Source organism: Lepidothrix coronata, unplaced genomic scaffold (assembly GCF_001604755.1).
Source record: "Lepidothrix coronata isolate B3197 unplaced genomic scaffold, Lepidothrix_coronata-1.0 Scaffold41, whole genome shotgun sequence".
Lineage (NCBI taxonomy): Eukaryota > Metazoa > Chordata > Aves > Passeriformes > Pipridae > Lepidothrix > Lepidothrix coronata.
Window position 1 is genome coordinate 4,402,905 of NW_016690221.1, and position 16,161 is coordinate 4,419,065.

At 39.8% G+C, this 16,161-nt stretch overlaps 1 protein-coding gene across 1 annotated transcript in view; it reads left to right on the forward strand.

Moving 5' to 3' along the window:
• The first annotated feature begins 102 nt into the window (after positions 1–102).
• Positions 103–16,161, forward strand: part of DNAH3 (dynein axonemal heavy chain 3) — a 55,716-nt gene continuing 39,657 nt past the window's right edge. The window contains exons 1-16 of the mRNA XM_017813458.1: positions 103–239; positions 1,587–1,696; positions 3,665–3,772; positions 5,290–5,409; positions 6,407–6,632; positions 7,706–7,754; positions 8,238–8,418; positions 8,949–9,138; positions 9,528–9,723; positions 10,618–10,743; positions 11,439–11,634; positions 12,873–13,052; positions 13,410–13,546; positions 13,701–13,806; positions 14,371–14,549; positions 15,260–15,444. Of these exons, the coding sequence (XP_017668947.1) occupies positions 5,314–5,409; positions 6,407–6,632; positions 7,706–7,754; positions 8,238–8,418; positions 8,949–9,138; positions 9,528–9,723; positions 10,618–10,743; positions 11,439–11,634; positions 12,873–13,052; positions 13,410–13,546; positions 13,701–13,806; positions 14,371–14,549; positions 15,260–15,444 (2,047 nt within the window). The 5' untranslated portion in view covers positions 103–239; positions 1,587–1,696; positions 3,665–3,772; positions 5,290–5,313. The remainder of the gene's footprint in view (positions 240–1,586; positions 1,697–3,664; positions 3,773–5,289; positions 5,410–6,406; positions 6,633–7,705; positions 7,755–8,237; positions 8,419–8,948; positions 9,139–9,527; positions 9,724–10,617; positions 10,744–11,438; positions 11,635–12,872; positions 13,053–13,409; positions 13,547–13,700; positions 13,807–14,370; positions 14,550–15,259; positions 15,445–16,161) is intronic.

A 16,161-nucleotide genomic window follows, 5' to 3' on the forward strand; every position in this document is an offset into this window, starting at 1 on the left:
GTGCCCTGTGCCCACGGGCCCTGCCGTGCTTTACAGGGTGTTTTCACGCCCGAGGTTGAGCTCTGGCCGCCGGCAGCGCCGGGCAGGAGCCGCCCGCGGGGCGCGCCCGAGCCCCGGGCGTTACCGCCGCCCGGCCCGCGGCCTGCACCGAGAGCCGAGCTCAGGACGCGTTAATTAATCACCCCCCGTTAATCACCGCTGCAGCCGCGCCGCCGGCGCCCAGCGGGTGCCCCGCGGAGGTGAGGGGGTCCCACAGCGCCGGGGCCGCCGGCCCTCCCGCGGCGGCCGGGCCGCAGGGGCAGCGCCGGTGGCCGGGCTGACGGAGCGGGGCTGCCCCGCTGCCCGGGGCCGGCCCGTCCCTCTCACCTGCGGCTCTGCCCGCCGGGCCGCGGCCCCGCTCGCTGCCGGGCCTGCCGGGGCCCAGGGAAGCGCCGCCGCCCTCCCGCCGCTGTCTCCTCCCCGCGGGGGCCGGGCAGGGCCCGCCGGGCGCGGCTCCGCGGCGGGTGCTGAGCGAGGAGCGGGCTGGGCCCCGCAGGGCAGCGGGGGCTGCGATGGGTGCCGCTCCGGTGCCCTTGCGCGTGGCTCCTTCTGCCCTTCAGCCCGGCCCTACCTCAGCCGCTCGGGTCCGGGCACCCTCAGGAGTGTCCAAGGGCTTTGTGTTGTTTTAGGACGTGCAGCTCTGGGTTTCCTGGAATTGAGGGTGGGAAATGAGGATATGTGCGGTATCCGTGCCACTGTGCGGGCGTGCAGAGGCACGTTCGGCCCCGGGGCACAGGGTGTCCGGCACCGCGGCTCCGAGTGCCGGGAATCGCTCTGTGTGCTTCTGTAGTCCAGGAATCGCTCAGTGTGTGTCTATAATCCCACCGTCCCCAGGCTGGGGGGCTGCTGCCATCGCAGTGGGAGGCAGCCAAGGCATCTTGCAGCGAATTGTGGCTGTTCGGTCACGCCCTGAACAGGCAGCTGCGAAACTCATCACCTGGCACAACCACCTTCCCCCGTCCCGGTTACTTGTTCCCACACGTTTCCACCCTGTCCCGAGGCCTCCACGAGTGTTTTGGTGGCCACGTGGCAAACCTGTCTGGGGAGGTGCACCACATCAGGAATAACTGCTTGAAAAACTCATCTGGTTTTTCAGCAAAAACAATGAATCCTGCAGTGTCCCAGCATTTTAGATGGCACTGTTCACCTCAGCAGTGATGCTCGGTGAGGTGTGTTGCACGATGGTTTGGCCTGGCTGCTTTCCAGAACCACCAGGATGATGTTAACATGCAAGTGTGAGGCTTCAGGGAATTCCCAGCTTTTGCTAGTGGAATTCTTCATGCTGTAAATTACAATAAGTAAAACATTCATGTTTCTCATGATTGCTTTAATAATTTTTGATTGCTGCCACCTAAGAGAGTATTGCGAAACTGAATGGTAATGGTTTCATGATTATGTTTTTAAAGGCAACAAAATAAATAGCGTGTTTAATTTGGAGCGTGCTGGTCTTACAATGCAAAGAGAGATTTTTATGAAGTCTGGGAGTTTTAACCTATCAGACTGTAAGAGCTCTGTCTTTGAGATGCTGATTTCCATGATTTCTGCAGGTACAAGGATTTGTGTAGACAGTGGAAGTAAGAGTTGTATATTAACACAAATTTGGACCATGGGGTCTAAAAGCCCAGCACAAGATACCTGCAAGAAGAGGATGGTGAGGGTAAGTTTATTTTGCTTGCACTCTTAAAGTGTTTATCTCACATATTATTAAAGTGCATCATGTATTGATATTCCTAGTACACCAGTGTATATAATAATAAATTTGAATTTGTTGATTTTGTATACTTTTTTTTAAAGGGAGCATAGGAACAAAGTAACTGGCAGAATTATAGTGTGACATAATCCAGTGATAATGGCACTATAAAGTTTAATGGCTCCACTGCATTGAAAGTATATTGAAGATTTTAAATTTCTGGCTCTTTTTAAACATGTCATAGCTGTGGTTTGGAAGATAGTCTTGTGCATCTTAGTCAATTATTTTCCTGCTATTCATAATTATGTTTTCTGCTGAAAATTCATATATAATCTCTTTCTATATAAAATAACTAGTTTTAATGTTTCTCAAGTAGCACAAGTCATTTATTTAACTTCAAAGGGCATGAATATATGAGCAGCTGAGTTGATGTGCTCAGAGGAACAGTAGTTAGTCTAACTGCTGCTTAATTGAGCTTGTCTTCATGCCAGTGTCAGCTCCAATTAGCAGGAAAATACTCATGTTGCAAACCAGGACTGAAATATTTGGAGAGTTAGGCACGCAGTGGGCAAGCAATTACCAGCATGAGCAGTGCTGGTTCTGTACCCCACACTGTTTAAAGAGGAGCCTCATTTTTGGTAGGAACTTTCACGTCTGGCCAGGCAGGAACAATATTCCATTTATAGCTGGTATTACATCAAAATATAAGGAAAACTGTTACTAGTTGACTCAGGGATATCAGCCATTCTCACAGCTTACAGAAAATTGGAGCAAACAAATAGCATGCAAAGATGGTGGGAAAGAGTTTAAAATGGAAATCTTGCTTTGTTGTCAGAATATGGACAAGGCCCCTCTTGATGGTCGGTGTAAAGAGACTGTGCTAGATTTCATGTTGGGTGATAATAATTCCCATTTGTGGAGAAATCTGATGGAGGACTCTTTCAGGACATGGTGATGACTGTGAGTGGGAGGCAAATGCATACAGGTGGACTTAGAGGAATGGGGAGTATCCCACCTGCTGCCTTCAGATCTCCAGGGAATTTGATTCTGAATGGTGGAAAAGTGGTGGAGATGTTTGGGTTCAAGATTTTGATTCTTTAATATTTTTTTTCCTAATTCCTTCTAAGAAAATTTGGGTTTATATGGCCTTTACTGCTTCAGGAGCTTCCTTGCTCTGTGCAGTATTTTCATGCAGAAGTCAGAATATCTCAGGTGTTTTAAGACTACATTTTTAGTAGCTTTCAGAGGTAAAAGGAGCCTGTACAGTTCCTCATTGGTTCCACAGCTGAATCTCCCTGACCACAGCTTGGCACAACACTGTGCTGAAAGGGGCTGTTTTCTCTCTGCTGCCGAAGGAGAGGGAGGAGGGAATTCCAGTCTCCAAGCACCAGCTATGCTGTAACTGGGGCAACAGAGTTGAGGAGTGAGAGGCAGTGTCAGCTGGAACAGGCAGAGGGACTGGTAACAAGGACACCTTGCAGGTAGTACCTGCTCTTACCCTGCTCCCTCACGCATTCTGTGGATGTGTAAGGCATGCTGGGCATTGCTCTCATTCTCTTTTCCCATTCCTTTTGAGTTGTGCTTATTTCTTATGGCAATTAATGTGTGGCTCTGTCTGCTGTAAACCATAGTTGGGGGCCCAGAGTCCCTGGGGTATTAAAAGAGTGGGAAGGAAGTTGGTTTTGGAGAAGGTGAAAAGAGCAAGGCAGGAAAAAATCTAGCTTGAAAGACATCTGGGGAGAATTAGAAAGATTAAGGTGAAAAGTGAGCTTGAGAAGAACGGAGAGAAAAAGCATGAAGGTTTGGAGGGAGGGAAGGTTTACTGTTGTAAACAAGGCAGGGAAGAGCTGGGATTCTTCTTTTTCCTGGCAGCTGGGATAGAAGCTGATTGACACCTTGTGTACTGCCTGAAATGAGTCTCTCCTTCTTTTACAGAGCATGTAACAACAAGGGTGTTTATAGTGAGGGGAAGGACGGAAAAAGTGTTAGCAAACAAAAGACCAAAACAAAATAAAGCCAACGCAGAACCTGAGGCTCCTGAGGGTAAGTTTTTTCTGCAGTGACTGTGAAAGATCAGTAGCTTTTTCAGAACTGCAGATGAAATTGGCCATTACGGGTGGTTAGTGGTTTGACATTGGAAGAACTCTAATTAGAAGGCACTTGTTGAATATTCTTTAGACCTAATCCTTTATAATGTACTTATTAAGGATTCCTTTGCTCAAATATCTAGCTGTTAGAAAGGTTAGTTGGCATCTAAGTCAAAAGTTGCTTTAGAATGAATAATGGCTTTTTAAATAAGTCTTGTACCTTTATGAATGAATGACTCCTAATAAACTTCATAGTTTATTCATGTTTAAGGTACCCTAGGGCCCAATCCTTTAGTCATTAATCAAGAGCAATTCACGCTCTCTTTAATGAATTACGTCTGGCAGTGGTAATGTCTTCATTTCTCTGTGTGTGTGTGTGTGTGTGTGCAGACATGCTGGGGAAAACCAAATCAAATCAGTCCTTTCTCAAATTTTATTTCTAAATGGGCTCTAATTTGATATTGAGGAGGTCACAATTTTGTCTGCTGGAAAACTAGGTTCCAGCAGCCTAGTTTTTCAGTGAAATATCAGAAAGCAATAACCATGTGCTAAAAATGTGTTACAGTTATGCAAAAATAATTATGTTATTCGAACATAATTTTATTGGGTAATGATTTCCTCTTTCGTGGTGATTTAACTTGCTCCTAATCAATTACCACATAGTTCTCACCTTCTCCTTCTGGTAGTGTCACTGTGGAGTCAGGAATTTGTTCCTCATGAATCTCCTAAACAAACAGGATTTAGGAAATTCAGAGCAGACTGTGAGTGAGGCTTTGGCCTGTACTAAGTAAAGTTGCCATTCAAAAGCATTTTAAAGCAGTATGAGACTAAGTAATTCTGAGAAAATATCCTGAGAGGACTTTATATGGAATCTTGGAAAGCCATCTCAAAGTATTGGCACCTTGAGAAGGTGGAACATAATCCTAAAACATATCAGTTTTGACATTTGCACTAAAACACTTTGCTGAGTCCTTCTGAGCAATCTGTTCTTCCAGCAGCATCCTAGCAATAGTTGGTTCTGGCACTGGGTCATTATAGACATGAAAATTATCTAATGGGTTTGAGTTTTTTTTCCTGCCCAGTAATATGTTTCACACAGCTTCACTGTCAATTTGGCAGTCTGGTAGGCTTTAATATTTTAATATCCAGAGTTTATGCCATTACAAACTCCATGTGGAGTTTTTAGTATAACTTAAAATATTTAAATAACTTTAAGTTGTTTACAGTGTTATAAAAATAAGGTGTGGGTTTTTTTTAATCTGACATTTGTTGTTGGCTAGAAGTTTTATCAAACTGCTACAAAGAACATGTTTTGCTGAGGAACCCACTCCACAGAGTGTTTGTTGCCTTAAAATTAGAAAAGTTGCAATATGTAATTTTCAATAAAAACTGAAAGCAGCTGTTTTTACTTCATTAATCTTTTTTTGAAACATTTCATAAATATCTTTGAAGTTGTTTTTCATTTCTGTCTAGTCACGAAACAATTCTCTGTACAACATGAGTCACCCAGAGCAGTTCCCGGACTTCCCGCCCCTGCCTGCCTCTGCCTCTGCTTCTGCTTCTGCTTCAGCTGCACCTGCAGACTTGCAGGAGGTACGTGCTCTCTCCCCTTGTGTCAGGGTTTACATTACATTCCATGTGTAGCAAATTCCCATTTTTTTGCCATGTGGTTTAGTGGGCATGGTGGTACTCAGGCAAAGGTTGGACCTTTTCCAGCCTTAATGATTCTGTGGTTCCAAGTACATTCATGATTCTATCTTATGTACTTTTTCTCTCTGAGGATATCCTGAAATATAGCTCTTGATCCCATGTCCCTTGTACCTGTGAGCTGTCTCATTAGAGTTTAGACATTAGGACAAGCCAATCAATAGATCACAGAATCATAGAGTCAACTGGGTTGGAAAAGATCTCTGAGATCATCAAGTCCAACCCTTGATCCAACACTGCTGTGGTTACTATACCATGGCACTGATGCCACATCCAGTCTCATCCTAAAAACATCCAGGGATGGTGAATCCACTGCCTCCCTGGGCAGCCCATTCCAATGTCTGGTTACTCTCTGTAAAAAATTTCTTCCTAATATCCAACCTGGTCACCTGAGAAAACATGGAAGAAATCTTGTACTGATGTGAGAGAGAAAGATGAAAGATGAATTTGTTAACTTTTACTATTGTTCAACTATTACAAGGGTTGTGTTAAAATTAGACAGGTCATTAACAAAGCTTGAGGAACAGGAATTTTCTATTTTTAAGCAAGTGTAAGGAGAAGAAGAAAAGCAGCAAGATGGCAATGTGGGGGAGTAGAAAGTACCAGATAATGTACTAATGTCTTCTTTTATTTATAAAAAAGACCTTGATTATGCAAAAAAAAAAAAAAAAGTAGGAGTACTGCTACTGAAGTGTTGTGTAAAATTATCCTTATATGTGTGTGGAACATGGTGATCAAAAGGTAGATCAATGGTCAAACGTCCTTGTCAGACCTTTGTATTTGCTTTTTATACTAATTGGTGTTTAATCCTGTTCTAGCTCTAAGAAGGCTTTTTCAGTTACTATGCTGTGTAAAACTTTTGCTCTTTTCCCCCCAATTTCAGCTTCTCCTTCAGAAGAGTGCCTATCCCCCTTTGATGCAACAGTCATCCTTGACTTTGGCAGCTCCATTCAAGGAACAGAGTCACTACCGGAGCCCAAGTGACTCCATAGCTAATAACTACACTCTTACTGCACGGGATTTAAAAATGAAAAATGTGTCCAAAGTCAAGTCCTCTTCAATGATAGAGTTATCACAGGCTTCAGGAGGGGAGAGGACACCCTCACCACGTATCCATATTTCAATGTCTTCATAAGTTTAGCCTTGCTTCTTATACATTTTTGTCTCTAATTCTTTATCTGTTAAAGTATCATCCCTGGAAAAATCACTTATCCCTAATAAAGGCTTATAAGTTTATCACTTCAGGGTCAGTGTAGACAAATTTCCCAATGCATGCATAACTTTAATAAATGAAAGGCCAGTTTCTGATTAACTAGTTAGGTTCATCCCTCCAGATATTCATATGTAATTACTTGGAGGGAATTGTTTGCAAAGCAGTAAATGAACAAACTACAAGTTAGCTTTTATTATTGCTAGAAGTAGATGTTAGTACCAACAGGAAAATAGAAACAAATTCTGTGTGCATCCCTGATATGCTCATATTCATGAGTCTTGCCTACCAAACAAGATGGGGGACAGGCATTAAAATGATACCTGAGAATCACATCCAAGAAATATTGCTTAACAAACTGTTTTCTTCTGAACCATGTAATTTATGTATTTGTTAGCAAACTGTGCATGCACATGTTAATTCTACATTATGAAATATTTTATGCTCTTGATTCAACACAACATGTGATATAAAGCAAATAAGGTTAAGTTGCAATACTTTTGCTGCTTAAGTTTACCAACAGTTTACAAGAGCCAAGGTGTTTAGGCTTTAAGTATATTACCAGCTGAAGATATCAAATAAACTCCATAAATTAATTTGAATTTTTTTTTGTGTGCAGTATATTTGGTGGAGCTATGCATCTTGTAGAAGTGCTTTTATATTGAAACCAGAAAGTCCCAGTGCAGAAAATAACATTTATGCAGGGAGATAAGTAAGCTCTGAAGTCTTAAGCATGAGCTGAATGCTTTCCTGAAGCTAGTTTATAGTCCCAGAATCAGCAAGATTATTTAACACGTGATTTTAATATCTTGCTAAAGACTAACTCAAGCCTAAATACTTCTTTGTGACATTGTAGTTCTCTTTTATTTCATTATCTGATTAGTTATCTTAGCTCTGTTTTTCACCAGTCTGAAATAATATCTTATTTGAAAAATATGTATGCATGTGATTTTCCTTAACTGGTATTTAAAGCTCCGAGAAAAAAGCTCAAACGTTCACAAAGACGATGGAGTTCTGATAGGTAACATACTGTAATGTTATAAAGATACAGATTATTACAACCAGGCTAGTTTGAGTTGTGATTTAATATTTCTTTTTACTTGGATGCTCTGTTAAGCATTCAAGCGTGAAATGTTAAGTCTCTAAAAAAAATGTGTGTGCATCAAGACTGACTTTTGTGTTGTAATATTTTGATAAGATGACCACGTGAAAATCTTGAGCAACCTAAATAACTGGGCTAGTAGGTTTGGCTCTGATAGAATGGCTTATAAAATATTGCCTGAGGATGCTAGGCAGTTGTAAGGTTTACATGGTTGTATTCTTTATGTTAAAGTAGTATGCTCTATTAGACAATTTTAATGAGGTTTTTTATCGAGTAATTGAAATACTTCCATAGGTTATACTTGTCCTCAGCATAGGGCAGGTGGTTTATTTAAGGCTTGTAGTTTGTCCTTATCCATTACTGTTTCTTTATTCACTAAGCTTGTTTTTTTTTTTTCAAAAGTACTTTGTTAAGCATTTTGAATCCCATTTCACTGAGTGCACCTGTTCATGTGGCAGACCTGCATGTCCTAAATTACACAGACAACCAGCCACTGACCCCAGAAGAACAATTTGCTGTCATGGATTTACATGAGAAGGAGACAAGTAAGCGAGAAAAGCCACCTTCAAGCAATGATATAGAGGTATTTATATAATTTCTTTTTAGGGCAAAAGTAGCAGCAGTAATCATCCTCAGTATATCTGTAAACTGTTTACTAAAATTAGTTGAGAAAAGAAGGCAGTACATGAGGTTTAGAAGATGTAAATATTCAATATAGCAAACTGCTGTTAAATATTGTTAACTCCTTTCTCATTTGTTTCTAGCTACTCTGATTTTTGTTGTAAATTGTTTAATTCACAAGTTGAAGTTCTTCCCAAATTCTTAACCCCTCATGTTGTTTGCTAGTAGTTTTTCTTTAGTAATTTAATATGTTGTACTCAGTTCTAGCGGTATATATACTTACAGCAAAACAGATGACTGTGTTGTAAAGATGTCAGGCATTAGCAGTGCTTTAAAAAGAACCAAGAGTTAGATAGCCAAAATCCATTTCATTCAACCACCTTTCAATTACAGAAGAGGTTCAAGTGATTAGAAAAGCTAAAATACTTTGTAGTAATTCGTTGTCTGTCAGAAAATTCATACAATAAGCGTAATATTTTAAACATTTTTTAGCGGTACTGTTACTACATATATAATGGAGTGCAGGAAGACATGGTGGCACCTCAGGATGAGGAAGTGATGAATGAAATTTTAAGCCATGTTCCAACTCACATTCTTACTAACCCAGGCCTGGAGAAATTACTTGCAAGGTTGAAAGAAGAGATTAAGGCAGACTATTATATCGGCCTCATGAAATCCATTGGTAAGACTCAAAATCTCTGAACAGTTCCCAGTGTGTAGACATTTATTGCACTTTCAAGGCAAGTCTTCATTCTAATCTTAGCCTCCGTGGAGAATTTCTTTGGGGTCAGTAGAACTACAACAAATATCTGCGAGAAAATAATCTGTAATCGTTCTACATAACATTCCAGTTTCTCTCATTTTCTTTTCCTGAAATAATTTTATAGACAAATTTTTAGCTTAATTTTTATGCTGTAGTTTATCCTAAACACCTACAACTAAGGATATGACTATGTTAGTTTTAAATGTGCAGAATTCTACGGCTTCCTGCACTGTTAAGAGGTAGGGTTGTTGAATGTAGGTTTTGAACCATACATGCAGTCTCACCATGATATAAATGATTTGTTGTAGTTGATTATGTCCTGATGGATCCAGCTGAGAGAGAGAGACTGTCTATCCGAAGTACCCCACGCCCTTTTCCCCGGAGAGTTGTCTGTGGACCAGTCCCATGGCACAGCTCTTATGGAGAAACGAAAACTTGGAATGAAAGGAATCTATTCGTAGTGAATTCATTGATGCTGACTTTGCAAGACCTCTGGCTTTCTGAGTAAGATGCCTTGTTCACGGGATCTTAATGAAATTCAGGATGTGTTTATTTAATGGCTTGATTAGAGAGTGCATCTGCTGTGACTTCTCTATGTATGCTTAGGAGATCCTGAGGGAGCCACTACAAAGTGGCAAAATATGTCTGTTTTCTAAGTAATTCTTTTTTCTGAGCCTCTAAGAATTCCAGTGTAAAATGATTGTTTCCTGCAGTCTCTGAATGCAAGCATGAACACATTTTACATGTCCACAGTGAAGAATGGGTATATTTGTGCTGTGAAAAGATCATCCCCTTCATTATAAGATGGAATCCCTAAATTAAAATTCAACACTCAAGTAAATAGTGATTTGGAATTCTCATCCTTATTGCTGAACTTAACAAAATTAACTCATAAAATTGAGTATCTTTCAAATGTCTGTACTTGGAATTTGCTCTGGGGACATTAGAAAATTAAGATCTGTTATCTTATGAAGTTAAATGGTAGTGTAATCCTAAGAGCTGGATTAGCATTTAAGAAACATTTTCAGAAATTTAAAGTCTTGCATGTTACAGACTGTGATATGTGTCCTACAGAGTAGTCAGGATAGGCACTCACTGATATGGAATAGAAGCAGTAGGTGTCATTCTGTATGTTCTTTAATGTCTGGATACACTAATAAAACTAGGAAAAGGACAAGATTTAGTTTTAAATAAAGCAAGTCCAAATTAAATTTATTAAGCGTTTCATGTTTGTTGATAACAAAAACCCCATGAGAAATGCTCTTGTCGGACAGCTTAGCAATGGAGTGATACCTATCAATAAAATCGTATTTTTAATATTTATAAGTACATATGAGACCTTCCTGACTATTCATGGGTGTTTTTTTTTTAAATCTACTGTTTGTTTTCCTTCCACAGGTACAGCCATCTAAGGTTTGTTCGCACTGCAGAGATGCTTTGTGGACACCTGCCACTGCTGCCTGATGAATTTGAGGAGATCGTTCGAAGACACTGTTTGGAAGCTCGAGACATCCTTCAGAACAAGTCAGTGCCAACTGCAGGAGCAGTAAATAGAGTGTTTTAGGGTCTGATTTACATGAAGGCCCCTTTTTAAAACATACCTTAGACTGAGATGACACTAGTCCCAACCACAAGGCTGCCAAAACAAAGGGGTAAATAGCAGAAAGGAATAAACATCTGAATGATGACAGACGCATTGGAACTGCAAGAATGTTTGTACAGGAGCAAATGGTAATAAAAGTATGAGTAAATGTAGACTGAAAATCAGAAGGTTTCTAACTATGAGAGGAGTGGAGTCTAAATTTGTAAAAATGGTGACAGAAAACCTTTTTTTTTAACCATGGAAATCGATGAATTAAAGAAAGAGATTATATGAGGCACATGAGAGAAGGTGCCTGTATTCTGCCACCTGAGATCTCTTCCAAACTCATTTCCCATTTAATGCTAGTTATTGAATATTGTCAGTAGTATTTTGTTTATTGCTAATAATTTAAACTAATTGTATGGCCTATTATAACAAGAATCCTTAGCTTTAAAACTCAGGTTTCCTCTAAGTCCTGGTAGGTACAGTTTTATTTCATATCTAGTTAACAATTCTCTTCTAGCCCTTTGCATCTTACTCATTCTTTGGGTAATTTCTGAGCTTAGATTTCGTTGCAAGGAGCAAAGTAAGACTAACAAGCTTCTAAAAACTTCGTCTCTATATTTTTTCTTTGCAGGTGGATCCCAACCTGTGCATCTGTTTTCATTGATCAGAAAAATAAATGGCTTCATTTTGCTCCTGAAAGGGACTCTGATTCCTCTGAGCGAGTTGAAAGCTATTTTAGTTCAGTGGCAGCTCTGATGTCGTTACAGTTACGTGAGATGGTTGTTAACTCCTTAGAAGATCTTCTTGAATTTTTTATGATCCACAAGGTATATGCTGTGAAGTGTATCTATAGTTTTTTGTCTTACATGGAGGTGATTCACATAGACATAAAATCTAATGCTCTTTGAAGGCTAAAATGTCCCACGTGGCTCTTGCCTCCATAAAAATTGGCTGTGTCCTTCAGTTGTGCATACTCAGTGGATTGTTAGCATGGTCAAGAGCTGCTCACTCGAATAATCACAGGCCTGGGGTTACAACCAACAGCTTATAGGAGTTTTCAACTCTGTCTTGAGAGAGCGTCATTTATTTTATTTTATTTTTAGTTTAATTTTTCTTGGTCTTAACAGACAAAACACTTTTACACATGATTCTCTGAAAGCTCAGGAATAATCCACTTTGAAGTCAAAAGTGTGCAGAGTCAAGTGTGTAATCCTTTGCAGAGGTGATTTTTGTATGTGCTGTTCCTGTCTATACCCAATGAGTGCCATGTATTATTTCATGTAATGTACAAAGTTATAATAATAAGCATTATACCATGAGAGTTTTTACCACTGTTTTGATTACCATAAAGTTGCCTCTTAGTGAAAATGAATTTTTTAAATATAGCATCACCCAGGAGCTACCATGATAAGACAAAATGAATGAATGTGGCAGATTAAATACTGCATTGCAGCCAGAAGATCACTGGCTATATAATACTGTCAGACCTTGCACTAAGCCTTGCCACTAAGCCTTGCATCTGGGTGATGATCATTGGGTTTTTAAAATATTTTTTAATTTTTGTCTTGTGGCTTGGTTTGGGTGGGCTTTTTTTTTGTTTTGTTTTTGTCTGTTTGTTTGTTTCTTTTTTAAATCATTATAGTATCTACATTACGAGTCTGGTCATGGATTAGGACTCCACTATTGTAAAGACAGGTTGGGGATAGGGCAGTTCTTACCAACCTAAGGCAATTAAAAAACCCACAGGATTCTAGATTTTATGTCTGATTTTTATTTTCCAGAGTTTTAGTTTTGTACAGTGATTAGTGCTTTACTTCTGTTACTTAATGGAAAATCAAGGCATTTAGGTTTAAATCCAGTTTCTTAATTCCAGCTTTTATAGATTCCTTTAGGAGTCAGCACCTTAAGATCTTATTTAGAACATCAGGTTTTGAATAAGAATCAGGGAAGACGATCCCATTGGTGCTGTATAGTTAAGATGCTTGGGGGAGTTTAAATATTTTTTAAATTATTATTCTTAGAGCTCATTTCATTGTTAAGTAAAATTTTCATTCTTTTCCCTAAGGATGGAAATGATTTTACAGAACCATATCGAGGAATACAGTTCTTTATACCTCAGATACTGAGAGTGAGACTGTGTGTGAAGGAACCTGATATTGTCTTTGAGCCATCCTTGAGAGGATGTTGGGATTTATTCAGTCATGCCTTCAAGGAGATCCTGCGCAGTGCTGAGGAACTTCCAAAGGTACTGGATAAGTTATGGCTCCATACAAAATACAATATTAATAAAAATTATCTATAATGTAAGGTTGAAGCCAAAAACTGACAAATAGAAGATAAAGATGAGGGTTGTGTATCACAAACTGTGTGAACTTCTGTGATTATAGAAGATATTTTTCAGATTCACTGGTTTGATTTTCATATAGTTTTCACAAGCAAACTATGTGTGTAACTAGGTGTTAATTATGGATCAGAGCCTTTTGACATTGCAGTGTTTTTACCAAATAATAAATTTTTTTGAAGTGGTGGGTGAATGGGTAATACAATACCTTATTTCCACTATTCTATGTGTTATTACAGTATTTACAATGATTCCCTTTAGGTAGAAAGACTTCTGTTTCCAAAATTACAAAGAGATAATCTCACTCTCAGTACAGTCAAACCAGAGGAATCATTGTTTTCAGACTATATCAACAAACTTGAAAAGATCTTTGAGAGCAACATACTCGGTCCACAGAAGTAAGTTTTGGCTGATAACTCCATTGACCTTCCAAACCCTCAGTTTTATAACACTGTCCATTTGACAAAAATAGTTTGAGTGTGTTTGTTTCTTTTTATAGAGAAGCTTCATATTGGAATCTTATGGTCATTTTTGTGATCTTCTGTGTTTAAGGTATTTAAATGTGTACAGGAAATACAGCAATCTTTTGAACAATGAGGCACTGCAAGATGTCACAGATTTCTGGAAAAAAGGTCCTTCTTTAGAAGCTTTAACTGAGGTAATGTGTTACCAACAACTGCAACGTGTTCATACGGCAGCTCACACATCACACTTGACTTCCTAATATATTGCCTAAAGAATAAACTACTTGTTTCACCCTTGGGATTACACAATTTACATAGCCTCTTACTGTAGGGCTGCCGTGCAAATGGAGGAGGAGGTTTCTTTATGACCATCTTCTGTGAGTTTTGTTGTTTTTCCTTAGCAGAAGGTCCAGTGGAAGGCTGCCCAGAGTATTTGGTCAATCTGCAACTTACTTGTCTTTTGAATATCTTGTCCTCAGTCAGCCCTGTCAACTCTTCTCTCTGCATTCCTGAGTTAGCATATGGCTAAATACTTCTTTAGGCATCTTGTGGTCTTCCCTAATATGGGATATTACACTGCAAAGCTTTCAGCCCTGGAGTCTGTGGGTAGGAGCAAAGCTCTGGAAAGATAAAAATTAGTTTCCTTCTTCTGTTTGGAAAATACTATCCATTTGTTGGATGGAAACTCTTAGTTGTTTAGCATTTTTCGTCCATAGACTATTAGGGAAAATAACAGATGTATTATTTTCTGTTTGTAGAAGATTGACAGCTTAACAAAACTGAAAAGAGAGATTGCTTCTATGCATGTCACTATTCCTCTGGCCATGTTCTGTCTGGATGCTCTACACCTGCATGAGGAACTCTGCAATCGGACCCAGAATCTGAAAGACAAATTGATTGAATTTCAAGTGATAGAAAACAGAGAGTTAAATCAAAGGTACCTGTTGTTTGCGTGGATGGTTCTTGCTCTCTGCCTGGACTGGTGCTCTCTGTCTGTGGATGGGATAACTTTATTCATTTGCTAGGTTTCTTAGTGCTGACCAGACACGTGCAAAGATACCAAAGTGAGTATTTAAAATTAACAGGAACAGAAATAGTTGAAAATAAATGGCTAACTTAGGATGTATGGAAGGTAACTTCCTGGCTCAGCTGGTGAGGGAGCCAGCCAGGGGCGATGCTGGACCTGCTGTTTGCAAACAGAGAAGGACATTGTGGGCGATGGGGTGGTTGGAGGCCGTCTTGGGCACAGCAATACAGGTTTTAGGTCTTGGAGAACTGAGGAATGGGGTCAGCAGAACTGCTGCCTTGGACTTCTGGAGGGCAGACTTTGGCCTGTTCAGGACACTGGTTGATAGAGTCCCACAGGAGTCAGTCCTGAAGGGCAGAGGAGTCCAGGAAGGAGGGACATGCTTTAAGAAGAAAATCTTACAGATACAGGAACAGCCCATCCTCGTGTGCCAGAAGATGAACCAGTGGGGAAGGCCAGCCTGGCTGAACAGGGAGCTTTGGCTAGAACTCATAGGAAAAGAGAGTTTAATTTAGGAAGAAATTTAATATTTTTGTTTCAAAGACAAAATGAATTTACAAGATCTTACATCTCTTTTCACTTACAGTCCCAGTGATCTGTCAGTTTTCTTTTTGTTGTAGAATTTGTGATGATTTTAACTTCATTGCAAAGAAAATGAGTGAGGTGCCTCAGAACACTGAACAGCTGGTGGAATATGATGCATTCTTAAAGAAATCCAGTGAAGTTACTGTTGTTAAACTGAAAAAGGACCTCGTCAAAGCAACACGCAGACTGCAAGTGCTCATGGACTATGCTGATCTTTCTCGTATGTCTCAACTACAGAATATAAAATTTCCATATGAAAATTTTATGTGTAGATAATGGGCTCTGCATGTCCAAATGTTACATCTTGTAGAATGCTAATGGAAAGTTCCAAAAGAGACGGAAAGGAAATAAAAAGAATTCAATAGAGGCCAAAATGTACCAGTACTGCAAGGAAGGAATGGTAGAGAAACGGCACCCAGCACAGACAGGGCTTTTCAATGTGTTTTAGAGAGTGTTTTGGGTCTTATCAAATTAATGTTATGTAATCTGGCCAAATGATGTCACACTTCTATGTTATTAAGCAGAAATTCTTCAGAGAAAAGTCATCTAAGAAGCCTTGTGCCTGAAGGCTCTATTGACAGCATGTGGGAAGTGTGAGAACTTGCATCTCTGCAGTTGAGGATTAGCTCAGAGCAGGCCTTTTGTTGGCTTGCTGTGATGGTTTGCTGCTCTTGGGTAATAAATGTACTTTAAGACAGAAGAAACATCTGTAGAAGTTGCTTTTAGTTTGCACTTTTATTCAGGTAAAAAATGTGCCATTCACAGATGCTGTCTGTTACTTGCTGAACATAAAAAGGAAGAGCAGTTCTATGAATGCATATCCATTTTAGTGGCAGGATGATACCTTGTCCTTAAGCAGAAAACTCTCTTGGATCAGACAGTGATAGAAATAACTAGGATATGCCATGTTCATTGACTTTAGGATAAAAATTAGGAT